This window comes from Sus scrofa, chromosome 18 (assembly GCF_000003025.6).
Source record: "Sus scrofa isolate TJ Tabasco breed Duroc chromosome 18, Sscrofa11.1, whole genome shotgun sequence".
Lineage (NCBI taxonomy): Eukaryota > Metazoa > Chordata > Mammalia > Artiodactyla > Suidae > Sus > Sus scrofa.
Window position 1 is genome coordinate 12,294,247 of NC_010460.4, and position 16,943 is coordinate 12,311,189.

General features: G+C 39.2%; 1 protein-coding gene and 1 long non-coding RNA gene across 4 annotated transcripts in view; one reads left to right on the plus strand and one right to left on the minus strand.

The window, feature by feature from the left end:
- Nucleotides 1–14,799, plus strand: part of PTN (pleiotrophin) — an 89,338-nt gene extending 74,539 nt beyond the window's left edge. Inside the window, exon 6 of one of the 3 annotated variants that reach the window (XM_013985586.2) lies at nucleotides 14,054–14,799. In XM_013985586.2, coding sequence (XP_013841040.1) covers nucleotides 14,054–14,109 — 56 coding nt within the window. In that variant the 3' untranslated portion in view covers nucleotides 14,110–14,799. 3 annotated transcript variants of the gene reach the window in all.
- LOC110257606 overlaps nucleotides 5,982–16,943 on the minus strand; it is a 45,878-nt gene continuing 34,916 nt past the window's right edge. Inside the window, exons 2-3 of the long non-coding RNA XR_002340464.1 lie at nucleotides 13,762–13,880; nucleotides 5,982–7,986 (exon numbers count right to left, since the gene is read on the minus strand). This is a non-coding gene — a long non-coding RNA (uncharacterized LOC110257606). The remainder of the gene's footprint in view (nucleotides 7,987–13,761; nucleotides 13,881–16,943) is intronic.

Here is a 16,943-nt window from a genome sequence, read left to right on the forward strand (position 1 = left end):
CAAGATACGTAAGTACTGTGAAGTATTGTGAGGCTCCTTTTTGATATCAGCAGACCAGCCTGGCATATATCTGCTTTCAAGTGTCTGGGAGGGTATTCTCAGGCAGAGGTGGGAGCACATGGGCCGATGTCTATGTTACAGGTGGTCCAGGCAAGAGTTTTCATCTCTGCCTCTGTCCTTTCCATCACTTGACACTCTGCTGGTACCAGATCCTTGTTAAATTTCCCTGCTCATGCTAACCCTAATTCCTTTTATTTTTTCCTACCTATTTCTAAAAGTTTTTCCATGCTGCTACTCTTCCTTTCTGGCTCATTGCCTAGCCCTCTCAGGTTTGACAACTCATCTTGAAAGATAAAAAATGGCAACCATCTAAGTGCGAGACTCAGCTGTGTGCAGGACACAACATTTGGCAGCTGATTATTAAATGGAAAAGGGGTCAGTAAAGAGATATTCTCAGCATTCTCAGTTCTCTCCTGCTAAATAGATTCTTTGGTTAATTCTCTGAAAGAGAAAAGACACTCCCCACAATTTCTTTCTATTTTCTAGGCTCTGACATTTCTTGGGAATGAGCAGCGCAGCACTCTGTAGATGAGCTTAGGTAGGCTGAGTCTTTTAACTGTGTCGAGAGAGGTGAATGCACAGAATCCCACTGTAGGCTGACCTGGGATGGGCTCCCGCCCTTCTAAGACCCCCAGTGGGATTGATGACTGCTGCCCTTGCGTTTGACCAGAAAGAGGCAGCTCGGATGTCTTATGGGAATTTTGTTCTTGATCAGAGGAAACTACTCTTATTCAGTTTGGCCTCAAGGTTTTCACTTCTTTTTTTATTCTGCTTGTGGAAATCTTTGAACGTCTATATTTTACTTCTTATCCATGACACTGTACTTAAGGTGAGATCTATATCTGCCCCTTTCTTATTATAATGTCTGTTTTGTCTTCTGTAAACTAAAGTCTATAATGAAGATCTCATAGCCTGTTGTAAAGATGAAATAATTTAGGTAAAAATGCTTGATAAATGTGCAGTATTTTTAAGACCATTTCCTTCCTTCCAAATGGATTCCTTGAGGTGTTTCCTTCAGCACTTTTCAGGAAAGAGAATTATGGTGATTACAACAATAGGTAATACTTAAGAACCTATAAGTTTTGATTATAGCTTGGTACACTGTTCACACATTGTGTCACTGAATATTCACAACTCTGCAAGTGACTCTGATTATCCCCAGTTTTACATATAAGGAAATTATTATGGCTTAGAGGATTTTAGATACCTAGGGTAAGGTGATACAGCCAATAAACACAAGAGCCAGGACTTAAATACAAGGCAGTCTGACTCTAGATCGCCTGCACTATGTACAGCTCCTTCCCATGTATCTACTCAACATGGGCATCTCAGTTTCTTATCCAAGAAAGGTAATGAGCTTCAGACCCACTCATTTGTGCTAAGATCCCACTTTTGTCATCACTTGCCACTAGCAACAGAATCAGATCCTGGCTCCTTAGCAGGACATGCTGCTCACGTGTCATCCAGTTTAACTCCGGCTGGATCTTTGCTCCAGACATTGCCTGTATACTCTGCTCCAGCCACTCCTGGAGATGGCTGAATGGACCGTGATTTCTTATATGTCCATTTCTTGGTACCCGTGGTCCTAAAAACCTGGAACCTGTTCTCCTTCTTCTATCCTTGATATATTTCATTTTGTAAAACCCAGCTCCCTCATTCAGCAAATATTTCTGGATTGTGTGCTATATGCTAGAGTTAGCACCAGGACAAAAATCAAGGATCTGTATAAACCTGTAGTGCATTAAAAGGCAGTAAATCCCAAAGTCCTAAACAGAGTGACCAATGCTATGAAGGAGAGAAGCCCATAGTTCTCTGGCATTATTTTCAATCTGTTTTTTTATTTCTAAAATCTATTAAGAACCTGCAATGGAGCAGATTGTCTATTAGGTGCTGCTGATATGAAACATGTTTCCTTTCCTTGTACCGCTATATTCTAGTGCTTGGGGTGGGCAGATAGTGAACAAAACATATACCTCATAATTAAAATGAGAACTACACATTAGCATGAGTGGTCTTAAGATCTAAAGACAAGTGTTAGAGTGGCTAAGAGGAAGGGGCTAAGTTAGATAGAGTCACTGGGGAAAGCTCCTTTAAGAGGTAACTTTGGAACTTGGACTTGAAGACAGAGAAGCAACTAGCCATACTGTGTTCTCAATGAAACAAGGGGAAGTTCAAAGTCCCTGAGGCCAAAAAGAGCTTATTTTGTTCAGGAATTAGAAAAGAGATCAGTATGAGAACTTGCCAGACTTCCCTTCCCAAGCCTTGAATCGCTGCCTCTTTCCGGGGGCTGACTCCTCAATTAAGACTTGTCCCTTCCTCTGAAGTGGATGCATGTCTGCCTTGTCCCACGCTGCACCTCTCCAGGGCAGGAGCCACAGTGCATTCACTCTCACAAGTTACTGCATCTCCTGTCCCTAGTCCGTGAGAGGAGCCCGATGAATAGTATTGACTTAGTGAACGAATGATGTGTCCAACTAGACTGGCCTGGTCTGGTTCTCTAGAGCACATCATTCATTCACTGTCTGCAAAAAAAAATGTGCAGAGAAAACCATTAAAAAACAGGACATTCACTTGGAAGAAGAGTCACCTGGATGATGTACTTGTATCCTTATTAAAGAATTTTTGGTTCTAATTGCTGGGACAGATGTGAGAACTAGGAACTATAAATATTTGCAGCGTTTACTTCACACTGTGCGTCTGCTTTCATCTCCCTGGGTAAATTCCACGCTCGGAGGCTCATTAGCTGTGCACACACAAAACAGCTATATAATAATTAGTATTAAGGAAGGCTGCATAATACAACAATGTTCTCATTAATTAGTTACTGGGTTGAGGGACCTTCTTTTTTTTCCCCCCTGGAAGCTTTTGCATTTCTCCTTTCTAATGTCTTCCAGATTGAGAATTTCTGCTTTGTTTTAGGTTGCAGCTATTAACACCAGCATTTCTTAATCATCCCACAAGTAGTTGTTATTTATTGAGTATTTACTATGTGACAGGCATTATATTAAGCCCTTAGCATGCACTGTCTCACTTTATCCCCAAGGAGTTTGGTTCACATTTTACAAACGAGGACACTGAGGTTGCAGCTTGCACAAGGTCACTGGCCATGAAGGGTCAGGCTTGAACTTCAAGTCAGCACAATCTCTGTCTAGTGATCCTTTCTGCTATGCCAATGCTTTCTAAACTGAGTGCTTCTGGTGGGGTTTCTGGGTATTCTAAACAGATGAATAATTTTGGTTTTTGTTTTAATGATAATTCTAAGACATTAGTATAAGCATGTTTGGGGTCATTTATCATTGAGTCATGTCAGATAATTTTTGACTCAAGCTTGTCTTTGTGTAATCATTGCATGGAACCAAATAATACCTTTTAGTGCCACATTTCTCAGCTGGGGTTCTGGAAAGGGGCTGAGTTCCTCCAGCGCATCCCATTCCATTACACTCTGTAGCCTTCCAGGTTCAACCTAGGGCTGGATTCAGGGCTACCTTCTCTTCACTTTGAGATTCATAGAGACAGTCCTGCTTTTTCAGGATCCAAGGCACCCAGTGTCTTGGTAACAAGTGCTGCCAGTGAGACACTTTGCACTCCTGGTGACTCAGCCAGCTTTGTTCTGATGCAAAGCCTTCAGGAATCCACAGGGAAATCAAAGGAGGCTGGCTGTTGCTGGGCACACAGAGGCCAGGAGAAGATGAAAAGACCTTTTCTAGAGGAATAAACAGTATTTGTAGAAGAGCTCATCTGAAATCCAAAGAGTAAGCAGCAGGTAAACATCTTGCCGGTGTCCTCCTGCAGGGGCACGCAGGGGGCAAGGCCCAGAGCTGTTTACCGCAGGTTCTCACATTCATCCTCACTCTTGCAAGGCAAAAATAATTCCAGGAATTGCTTTCATTCTACAGAAAACATAGCAGCATTCTTTAAAGATTCTTTAAAGAGGGAGACGGGTGCAAGGACAAATGCAGCGAGCATTTGTGAAACCATTAATGAACATAAAATCCTAGAGTAGGCAGTACCAAAGTCACACATTTATTTATTTTTCTATTTATTTATTTATTTATTTATTTATTTATTTATTTATTTCCTTTTTAGGGCCACACCTGTGGCATATGGAAGTTCCCAGGTTAGGGATCGAATTGGAGCTGCAGCTACCAGCCTATACCACAGCCACAGCAACTCAGGATTGGAGCCGTGCCTGCGACCAACGCCACAGCTCACACAACAACACCAGATTCCCAACCCACTGAGTGGGGCCAGGGATTGAACCCACATCCTAATGGATACTAGTTGGATTCATAACCTGCTGAGCCACAACAGGAACTCCCCCAAAGTCATGTATATTAATGATGTTATTTAAAATCTGGGAACATTGTTTTTAAAAAAATAACAATAAATGCATACATTTTGCATCTCTACAACCAATGAGGGCGATCTGAAGGATATCCAAAAGTGAAACCTAGTGCCAGGTCGCTGATGTATTTGTTTGCTAGCGCTGCTATAACAAAGTACTATAGCCTGGGTGGCTTAAAAACACAAATTTATTTTTTCACAGTTCTGGGGGCCAGAAGTCTGAGATCAAGATTTCAGCTGGGCTGATTCCTTCTGAATGCCATGAGGGAAGGGTCTGTTCTAGGCTTCTTTCCTGGGATTCCAGATGGCATGTCATCTTCCTTCTGTGCATGTCTGTGCCCAGATCTCCTCTTCTTACAAAGACACCAGTCATACTGGATTAGGGCTTACTCCGAAATTACCTCTGTTAAGACTCTGTCTCCAAAGATGTTCACATTTTGAAGTATCAGGTTTAGGAATTTAACATGAGTTTTTGAGGGGGACATAATTCATCCCACAACAACTGATTTTAATGTGTGTGTGTATATATATATTTATATATAATGTGTATATATGTATATAATGTGTGTATATATTATATAATGTGTATATAAATATATGCATTATATGTAATGTATATATAATGTATATGATATAAATTGTTATATATACATTATATGTACACAATTTTTTGATAGATATACATATATTTGAGAGTGAATAAAAATGATTTATGGAGCTGTACTTATTGAAATTTTAAATATTCTAGAGTTCAAGGTTTTCCCTTTTCCCATAAATCGTAATTTGAATGTACAGTCATACAGTATTAAACATCAGATATGATAATAGCAAAGTGATGATGCACTGATGCACTGATGTGGGAAAGACTTAATGTTTTTAATGATACATTTCATTTCTGATTTAGGGTACAATATAACATAATATTTTATAACAAGATACATTCTTTACCTATGCCCTCATTATTGCAGAAACAAGCTTTTAAACATTTAAATGTCATATTAGAAATAAATGTTCTTCTTTTTTGCTTTTGATGTAAAAGTCAGTTAAACTGTGGGGGGGGAGGTCACTGTGAAGACACACAGGGTCCTGAGAGTGGCCTACGGACTGAGGAAGGCGCAGATGCTTTTGCTGAACAGAGAAAACCTAAACATTCTTTCCCACATATATGGTTTTGTGTGCAAGCGTGTGTGTGTGTGTGTGTGTGTGTGTGTGTGTGTGTGTGTGTGAGAGAGAGAGAGAGAGAGAGAGAAAGAGAAAGAGATGTGGGCTTAAGTATATCTCTCTAGTCTAGCTGACTTCTAAAGACATGGAAGATGTGGGAATGGGGTTAGGGCTGGTAGTATCACAGCACATAGCAACTGCCAGCACACACACACCACACACACACCACACACACACACACACACACACACACTCGCCCTGAGACTCTAACACAAGTATCAGAATTGCTTGCTATTGCACCTGAAAATATATGGGCATAATTATAATCTACATTCTCAAAGCTACCTATATAAGATTACGCATTCTTTGAAGAGTTTTACTTCCTTCATCTGTATTGGTCTCTCTTCATTTTAAACTTTTTTTTTTTTTTTTTTTTGCCAAAGGTGAAAAAGACAAAATTTAGCAGCTGAATATGAATGCAAACACATTGAGATTAAAGGATGTACAAATGAAGTACTTCTGATTCCCTCCTTCACTGTTCTTCTCTCATGACTCTCAGAAGAAAATTTCAAAAAATTTCAGTTGTTTTTACATTTCCAAACACATGAATGCATTAGGACCATGTGAACGGGCTGAGCTAAAAGTAAGGGTTTGTCTTGGTGACTCCCCACCTCGGACACACATGTGTGTAGGTAAGATCACAGAGTGACCCCAGCACACTCGTGTCTACCATATAAAGAAAACACTTTCTAGAAAGGATTCCTTTCTTGATGGGATGGAGAAGCCAACTGTTATCTCAACTGCCTCCCTTAAAGAAAGGAAAAGGGAAAGACAGGAGAGGGAAAAGGCTTAAAAGAGAAATCTCTGGGTGAGGGGAGAAGGGCTTAGTCTATTGAGATGGGGAGAGTTGCTTTGGAACATAACTGAACTTTTACTGAACTTGCTCTGGGTGGGTGATGAAATAATGTCCTCATCTCCATTAAACCTTTTGTTAAGTCCACATTACACAACACCGCTTTCATAGCTGAGCTTTGTATTTGGAGGTGATGCAGTTAAAAGCCTCTTAGAGTAAATGGGGGAGAAACAGGTTCCTAAAAAAGCCCCAACATGTTGAGTTTGCGTCTAGACACAAATGTGTACTAGTTTTTATGCGCATCTACTTGATAGCAGAAAGCAAGCATGTAGAGGGGCAGATAGTTGGGAGGGAGCAGCAGGGTTTAACAAGTAGACTTGAAGAGCAAAAAGGATGTGGGCAGTGGGAAAGGGCAGGTATCAACACGTGGGCAGCACTGAGGAGCAGCCTTATATGGGTGGGTATGTAGGTATACAGGTATGTATGTATTCCGTACACAATCCTAGAAGCAAATGCAGCGAGTCCATAAAAGAGGAAATGAAGCAAGGAACACTACAAAATAAGAAATCAAGAAACAACAAATTATTACACAGATGAGGGACTGGACCACATCTGAAAATAATATATTAAGAAAAAAAAATGAGATTATACTTTCGATTTTAAATATGTAGAAATGGCTTCCTGTATTGTGCCTTTTACTAGATGCTACCCCAGTCTAAACCAAAATATTGGTAAATTTAATGAATGGCACCAACCAGAAGCGTAGCCAACTAGTACCTGGATTCCTGGTGGATCACTGAGCTGCACATTTACAATCAGCCAGCCTTGTTACAGGTTCTGAGACACAGCCAGCATGGTACAGGAATTAGATATTCCCAGCTGACTAGAAAGCTAATTCTCAAGCACAAGTGAGTTCCTTTAAATAGGTTCATGAAGCATTAAAAGTGTGTTGGTGGTACCTAGACTTTTGGATGTATTTATGTTGTGATGTTACTGTTTGACAGTCACCTGAGCCTTTTCCTCTGCTCGGCTTTCATGATTTATTGAATCAGTCTCCACATGTTATCGTATCTCTGTGGCATGCTTCCTGCTGTCCCTGTCCACTGGCACTCTTGACCTCTGAATCTTCAGCATCCGTTCATCACTTCCTCACACAGAAATTCTCCTTAGAAGGTACAAATCTCTTTTTCCAGGAGTTCCCGTCATGGCTCAGTGGTAAAAAATCTGACTAGCATCCATGAGGACTCAAGTTTGATCCCTGGTTTCACTCAGTGGGTTAAGGATCTGGCAGTGCCATGAGCTATGGTGTAGGCCAGTAGCTACAGTCCCAATTTGACCCTTAGCCTGGGAACTGCTATATGCTGCAGGTATGGTCCTAAAAAGCCAAGAAAAAAAATCTTTTTCCTATTCTAATCAGTAGTCCCTCCCATTGGTTGAATGACCCAAAGCCATTTTATTTGAATCAGTAGCACATAGAAGTCAACTCACTTAGTTAAAATTCAAGCAGCTCTCCTGTCATTTCATCTCTTAATTTTCATTTTATGTTCTCTGTATGCACAATAGGTCATCTGAAAAAAAGAAATCAAACCAAGACATTTTGCTAAGAAAATGGGATAAGCTTATTCTAGAATTTTCAACTCTTCTGCTTCTTAGAATAACATCTCCTCTTAAGGTTTTCAAAATCTTGAAATTGATGTCTTTCTTTCAATGCCCACTCACAATTTTATTTCTTCCAGATTTCCCTGTATTGGAAACGAGAGTGGGTGTTTACTTGTACCAACCACGTAGCAACCCTATTTCTAAAAGGCCCTGTGACTAGATGGAAAAGAGACGATACATGCTGTTTGATTATTTGCCTTTTGAGAATGAGTTTGCTATGACAGACTCTTATATAAGTTCTGATAAAAATTTAAATTGGAACTTCCTTTCAAGAAAGAAATATGCCAGCACACACCTAGAGCTTTAAAAATACTCTGTTTTTGATCTAGTAGATCCGCTTCTGATAATAAATACTAGGGCAAAACTTAAACATACAATTATTTGTCTGCAAAAACAGACACTGCATCATTATTTATAAAAGCAAAATGTTAGAACACAACTGACCAACAAAAGAAGAAAGGTTACCAAAAATACGGGTTGGGATGTCTAGGAATACTACGTTTGTTCATGTTTCAAAGACTATACAATGGCATGAAAAGTAACACAATATAACTTTGAGTATAATATACTGTACGAGCTGTCAGTATGTTTCTAAAGTATACATTAGAGGGACTTATAGAAAGGAAACATCAATAGAACTTGCTGCTCAAAGTGTTATCTCTGGATTGTGAAACCATGGGTAATTTCTTTACCATATGTTTCTTCATTTTCTAGATAAGCTGATATCACTTTTAAAACTGGAAAGCTAATTAATATTTTTTAAGAAGAATAAAATAATTCAGAGTGGAGAAATTCTCTCTCCCTTTCAGGCTGTATCTTACCATGGACACTTTTTCTCCCTACTAATTCCTTCTCTTTTACATCACATGCATCTGTGATGTAGCAAGAGAACTAAGCCTTGAAGACATAAAAATAGTGGCCATATACCATGATCTTCAAAATAAATATATGGACACTTTTAGAATACTTTACAAGTTTGAAAGACTCTCACATAAAGCAGTCTTAAGACACTACTTGTAATATAAGCTCTGAGAGCAGAATTTTGTCTGGTTTGCCATGATATAAAAGCACCCAGAACAGCATCTGACATGTAGTGGATATACAGTGTATATTTGCTCTATGAATTTTTTGTTTATTTTTAGGAAAAAACCTGCAGCATATGGAAATTCCCAGGCTAGAGGCTGAATCCAAGCTGCACCTGCTGGCGTATGACAAAGCCACAGCAAAGCCAGATCCGAGCTGCATCTGCAACCTACACCACAGCGCATCACTAAGCCAGATCCTTAACCCACTGAGCCAGGTCAGGGATCGAACCTGCGTCTTCATGGATTTAGGCTGTTTTGTTACCACTGAGCCACAATGGGAACTCCTGCTCTATGAACTTTTTTGTAGAGTCATCAAATGGGATCTTAGAGGTCATAATCTCACATGATATTATGATGGCCCTTTGAGGAGGATATATCAGACTTCACTGCAACCTTGAAAGGCTACTAAAATCAGACATTGATTTTTCACCCACAGAATTAATTCAGGATTCCACTTTAAAGAAAAACTGTTGAGTTGCTTAGATCAATTTCATGTATATATGTTTATAATTTTATTCTTCATAAAAATTCTTTGAAGACTAAAGAACGTTAAATATTTTATTAAAATATTACAAGATTCTGATTTACTTTCCTCAAGAAATACTACTTTTCTATATACTAATGAGCTAACTCTATCTACCCTTCAAGTGTTTATTATTTCTTTGCTCTGCATGCAGCAAATATTTTATGAGTGCTTATCGTGTATCAGGCACAGAAGACACAGATGCAAAAGACAGGTGGTCTCAACCCTCATAGGAAGGGGAACATGCATATCAAATAATCATATACAATATTACTTGTTCAATTATAATTTTGATAAGGTCAGTGAGAGGCATGATGGAAGTATCTAACCATTGGTGGAATATGCTTAGCCTGGAAGTTTGGAAAGAGCTTACTTGAAGAAGTGAAATCGATGGTCCTAAAGATGAGTTGAGGTTGGCTAAGCAAAGCTGAGAGAGTAGGAATAAAAACACTCAGGTGAGAAGAACATAATTTGAAAAGACTGAGGTGGAAATAACCAAGGAAAATTCCAGGAACCACCGTAAGTTAACTGGGTGCACAGTAAGCCAGTGAAGCATGTGTTCTTGCCGTGCTGAAGATTTCTTTGGTTCACTAAAGATGTACTAGTTATCTCTCATGCAGTAGGCACTATGCTAGGGGCCAAGGGTTTACTAGTCATTGAGATTCTGCCATCTCACAGCTTATAGTGGCAATTATAGTACTAAAGATAAGTGTTCTGATAGGGCTTCTAACTCAGATCAAGAAGTCAATAAACTAGAAGTGGTGTCAAAACTGGTACCTGGAGGATGGGAGGTAGAGGTGGTAGTGGAAGTGCAGGGTTGACGGCATGAAAAATGGGTTTGAAGGCCAGAGACTAGGAGAGAGAAGGAATGATGTGCTTGGGGAATTGAAATAAATGTATCAGTTCAAGTAAAGGGCGGTTGGGGGGGGGTGTTGATTTGAACAATGGGTGACATATAAGCACAAAATAAGACTGGTAGGCACTTGCTACAGATGGGATGATTAGCAGAGGCTATGCTGTGTTGAGTGAAGAGGTCAAAGGGTCAGCGAATGGCTTCTTATCTGATTCTAATGCTGAATCATTGTCAACCTTGATACTCTTTTGGCCTCTATTTCTGCATGGATTACATAGGGGGGTTGGATTAAGTTGTTCCCAAATCATAGATTCTGTGATAGTATTTAAATACTCTCATGTAGATGAGGTAAGGCTTGAGGGCTTGTTCATAAATTTTTGAGGCCACAGAGACAAGTAGTGAAAAACTCATTTTGTTTGTCAGTAAAATGTACATGAAAGTCACAAAAAAATGCTTTTGATTGGAAGCAATTTTACTGACCTGATTTTCTTCTTTATTCTCAAATTTGAGCAAATTGTTCCATGAGAAATGAAATTGACCTTATGCAAATTCTTCCTTCTTTCCACTACTTTTTACTGAAAACTCTTTGTTTTTCTGTTCGATTGAACCCAGAGTGAACTTAAGGTCTGTAGTGTCAGACAAATGCCATGATAACTTGCCAGTTGGGTCAAAATAAATTGATTGACATTGTGCAGACTAAGTAGGCAATTGGTTGATTTCTTAGTATTTAGCTAGTTGTTTATTGATAATATAAAATAAATGTCAGGCTCAAATAGCAGAGAGAGGATGTGATTTTGACTTTACCAAGGAAAAATGAGGAGAGACTTCCATGCTCCAGCTTCTCACTGAAATGAACAACCTACCTTAGCAAGCTAGTTATCCTTATGGAATAATTATAAGAATAGTTCTTACTTATTTAAAAAAATTATTGAGTCGATTTATAATGTTCTCTCAATTTCTGCTACACAGCAGAGTGACGCAGTTATAAATATATATACATTTCTTTTTCTCACATTAACCTCCAGGATTTCATTCCAAATGCAATAGTTTTGCATTTACTAACACCAAACTCCCCATCCACCCCACTCCCTCCTCCTCCCCCTTGGCAACCACAAGTCTTTCTCCACGTCTGTGAGTTTGTTTTCTTTCTGTAGATAGGTTCATTTGGGCCATATATTAGATTTCAGATATAATGATATCATATGGTATTTGTCTTTCTCTTTCTGACTTACTTTACTTAGTATGAGAGTCTCTAGTTCCATCCATGTTGCTGCAAATGGCATTATTTTGTTCTTTTTTATGACTGAGTGGTATTCTACTATGTATATATACCACATCTTCTTAATCCAGTCATATATGGATGAACATTTAGGTTGTTCCCATGTCTTGGCTATTGCAAATAGTGCTTCTGTGAACATAGGGGTGCGTGTATCTTTTTCAGTGAAAGTGTTGTCTGGATATATGCCCAGGAGTGGGGTTGCTGGATCATATGGTAGTTCTACATTTAGTTTTCTGAGGAACCTCCATAATGTTTTCCATAGTGGTTGTACCAATTTATATAGTTATTCTTATTTAAAGAACAACTTTAAATTTTATAAAATAAAATTTTACTAACACCTGATCAGGATGGTATCTATTTACTTCTGTGTGAAATAGGGACATGCTGGCCAAAATATATAAATTACTGCCCCAAACATCCACTCCACTGGAGAGCTAGAAGATTATAAATTACTAAGGGTTCCCAGGGATTTGGAGAAACTGAGACAAGGGAAATCAGAGTGATATTTCAGTTGTCATCCTAGATTATTCCTTGAGGATACTGTTTTAATATGCAGCCATTGCTTAAAATGTCAACCAAAGACTGGGAATTATTAAATGTTCAGACACTGATTTTGCAGAAATTGAACAGAATGGAAGTTCCTGTTGTGGCTTAATGGGTTAAGAACCAGACATAGTGTCCATGAGGATGTGGGTCCAATCCTTGTCCTTAGCATTGCCCTAAGTTGTGGCATAGGTTGCAGATGTGGCTCAAATCTGGCATTGCTGTGGCTGTGGTGTAGGCTGGCAGCTGCAGCTCCAATTCAATCCCTAGCCTGGGAGCTTCCATATGCTGCGAGTGAGGCCCTAAAAAGAAAAAACAAAAACAAACAAACAAACAAACAAAAAAAAAACAGCAGAATACCTTCTTTGCCCTTAGAGGTATTTTTAAACTTGGATGTTCTGGTCATTTCACCTTTCGTAGGTCAGAAGAAAGAGATATTTATAATGACAAGTAAAAAGAGTGGGACTAAAAATATTGTCTCTTCACTACAGTGAAAGGGAAAGCTGAGGATGTAAAAGAACAAAATGAATACTTAGGAGCAGCAGTTTAGCAAAATTTTAGCAACTTCTCACCCAATTGCGTATGTTGCACTCTTGAAGCTTCGGTAAAGGAAGTTTAGGACAATTACTTTGTACAGAATTCCTACTTTGCCTATTATACAATGGACTTTGGAATTTATCTGAATAAGTGGTAAGGATAAGAATGGAAAAAATTCAAGCCCAATTATGAGCTGGGTTTTGTACAACTTTTGTGGCTGGTGTCATGTCCACTCTCATCGTAAGCCTCAGGACCCTCTTGGGCACGTGTCCTAGGATGAACAGTGCCCTAGTCCCTGCTGGCCATTGTTTTCATCCCAGTATTTCTCTGTTGCTTAGCACATTTAGTGACCTGCTCAGTGCACATGTCCTGGTGATGACAAATAATATTAATTTTACAGAGAAATTACCTCTTCCTCTTACTCTATTAGCACAGTAATGATAAGTGCTAATCTTTATGCGTACATGTTATTGTGCCATGTTCTGTTCTCAGTGGATTTTATACAATTCATTTAATTTGGATAATAACCCTACAAAGTGGTACTACTCATATGCCGGTTCACAGATACATGAATTAACTTTCTCAGAGTCTCACAGAAACTTAGTGATGGAGTCAGAATTTAAACTCCAGCAGTCTGGCTCCAACTCCTTACCTACACATTTCTGCCACTTTTGTGGACTGAATGGGGGAATCCTCCTAGAGATATTTAGCCATGTCCTTTCACTCCTTAGCCTGGTGATGCTGACCATTCATATCTTTGGAGCCAAGGCTGACATGTCCTGTTCTATCCTGCATACTCCTCTGCTTAGGAAAGGGGAGATGGCAGATGGTTGAGTGGTTTAAATCCCTCTTAGTTTCACTTACCTTCCCTTAGTTTAGCCCAAGCTGGAACATTCCATTTGCTTCCTCCAAGGCTAGGTGTTTCTGCAGGGTCAAAGCTCCAAGTTTGGTTGATTCATAGGTGGTCCTCCATGTATGAAGAGCTGTCCAAATGTGTAAACAGAGGGCAGATCAGGGGTGGAAGCATTTGAAATTGTCAGATACCTTGTCTGTATATCTAATCATTTCATTCCTGGCCACTTATATGAAAAGTGGCTCCCTCCCCTATAGCTTACTAATGTGATGCTCTTTTTCTTTCTTTTACTTTTAATCACAGCAGAATCTAAGAAGAAGAAAAAGGAAGGCAAGAAACAGGAGAAGATGCTGGACTAAATGACACCACCTTCTGTGGAACAGGAAAAGGACATCAGCAAACAGGATCAGTTAACTATTGCATTTATACCTACCGTAGGCTTTTTATTCCAAAATTATCTATAGCTTAAGTATACAATAGGCAGAAATAAAAAGAAAAGAAAAATTTTGTAGTAGCATTTTTAAAATATATACCATAGTACAATTAGGGGCTTATAATAAAGGACTGTAATCCTATTTAGAATGTTGACTTATAGTACATGATAAATGATAGGAAATTGAGGTAAGTTTTTTGAAGTCATGTGATATTTTACATTTAAAATCTTTTTTTTACATTTTTTTTTCTTTTGGCAGCAATTTAAATGTTATGACCATGTAAACTACTTTTCTTGTTAGGTAATTTTTTTCACCTAGACTTTTTTTTTCCCAATTAAGAAAAATATATACTAAACAAAGCAACAATAAAATATGATTATCCTATTTGAGGAAAATATGTTTTCTGCCAGTGGATTTAAAAAACTTTTAGTCTGCAAAATGAGGGGAGGGGTCAGAGCATGTCCTAGTTCAATGTTGATTTCTTTTTTTAAAGAAAAGCATTAAAACATGAAATTGTTTCACTTTGGCAGAAATATTTGCTCTCTTGATGAAATTATTTTTCCTTATGAGCAAAAAAAAAAAAAAAAAGGACTAGGAAAATAAATCAAGGTGATGTCAAAAAAAGTGCTTTTGTGTGCAATGATTTGATATTGTAATCTTCCTCCCTTTGTCACCTATACTCGCCCAGCCAACCTGTTAGCAGTGAGAACTGATGATACAAACTAACTAAATCACTCTTGGGCACAAATGTTATAGAGAGTTTGCATAGATGTAGTGGTAGATATAGATCTCTAACTATATGTATATTTTTAACTTTCTATAAGTACATAGTAGGCTAGGCTGGTGCTGTTGGATTAGACAAAAGTTCCAAAGAAGTCTAGGGTTAGGAAGAGAAAAACACCCTGTGTTGAATAAGTTTGAGCTTGCACAGTCCAAATTAGTAACACCACACAAAATGGTAGCTTGTAGTGGTTTCTATGAACCAATGTTCATACGCTAACATACAAGTATTCCTATTCCACCACACAAGCGCCACAGACTCTCTGTACAATGAACTCCCTTATCTCCTGGGCTAGAAACAGTCTTTAAGTAAACAAGTCTGTATTCTACTACTTGGAGGAATAACATCTCAGAAGTCTGTGGGAATTAGCCTCAAAGTATTCTCTTGAAAAAGCCACTTCTTCTTTTTTTTTTTTTTTCCATCTTTTTTTTTTTTTGCCTTTTCTAGGGCCGCTCCCATGGCAGATGGAGGTTCCCAGGCTAGGGGTCTAATCGGAGCTGTAGCTGCCGGCCTACACCACAGCCACAGCAACGTGGGATCCGAGCCGCGTCTGCAACCTACACCACAGCTCACGGCAACACCGGATCCTTAACCCACTGAGTAAGGCCAGGGACTGAACCTGCAACCTCATGGTTCCTAGTCAGATTTGTTAACCACTGTGCCACAACGGGAACTCTGTCACTTCCAATTTTAAAGTAATGAGACTCAATAAACAAACACATATCTACCAAGAAAACTCTAAATCCATTTTCAGAAATGATAGTACAACACACCATGGGCTAGCCATAAAATAATTGCAAACTGATCTAATGATGCAGCCAAAGTGTCTTCAAAGGTAAACTACTTTGGCCATCCAGTGGGAGACTCCACTTGAGCTAGGAATGTTAGAGGGATCCATAACTCCTCACTAAGTCAAAGCCACCTGCCAGCGGGGAGGAGAAAAAGGGATGAACATTTTATGGCCTGGTGCTAAATAAAAGCAGAATACCATGTAAAGTGCAAATGCTGAGACACGGATGGTGAATGCGGTGCGTTTATAAGTGAAACTTCATAGGAGAAAAGTGCTCATGGAGATGGACGGAGGAGATGAAAGGAAGGCGTTATCTTGACTGGGTTTTATTTTTTGACAGCAAAGACCCTATAAGGATAGGGATGGTGGAAGAGCCTGCAGCTTACTTTGTGAGCCTCTTACTGAATAATGTTCCTCCATCATCATTTAGTCAAAAATAGCAACCCATGAATCAGGAGTGAGCTAAAGTGAACTAAAACAAAATCTTCCAAAGGAAAAAACAGTCCTGTAAGCAATCGTGGCATTCCCCTTTAGTCCCAGAACATGACAGGAAGCCAGGGGTTCTTGACCATGTGGCAGGTGATTCCTAAAGCCATATAGCCATACACTAACTCTCTGGTTCTCCGTTAAAGCAAGGATGGGAATGCTAATTTCTACTGAGTAAGGCATGAAATAAAAGTCTCAAGAATTATTGCACCCCAGGCCCAGCTTTAAACATCTTGCCAAACCTCACTGAAGTATTGAAAACATAAATACAAAAGGACAGGCTCTAAAAAATCCCTGACTCTCACGAATAGGAAATTAAAAAAAAAGACTATCTTCAGTATTTCATGGAGGCCCCCAGAAAACTTGCTTCCCAGTTGTTCTGAGTTTTATGAACTTTATTTACTCTGGGGTTCTTTAAACCTTGAGGACTGAAAGGGAAATGGAAATGGAATAAACTGAAGACAAGCTTTCCTTCCGATCCGATCCTTCAGGGACCGGAAGAGGAGCAGGTCCTCATTCTGCTCAGTGACTCCACCCTCCACACACGCACTCGAGTGGACTTTCTGATGTACCCTGAATGTCTGAATCCTATCACACTCTCCTCCTGGAATGACATTGTGACATCTTAACTTTGTAGGAGCAGAACTCCAAACAGCATTTGGTGCCCTGAATGGATATCAAGTTCTAAATTGTGTGGGTGGG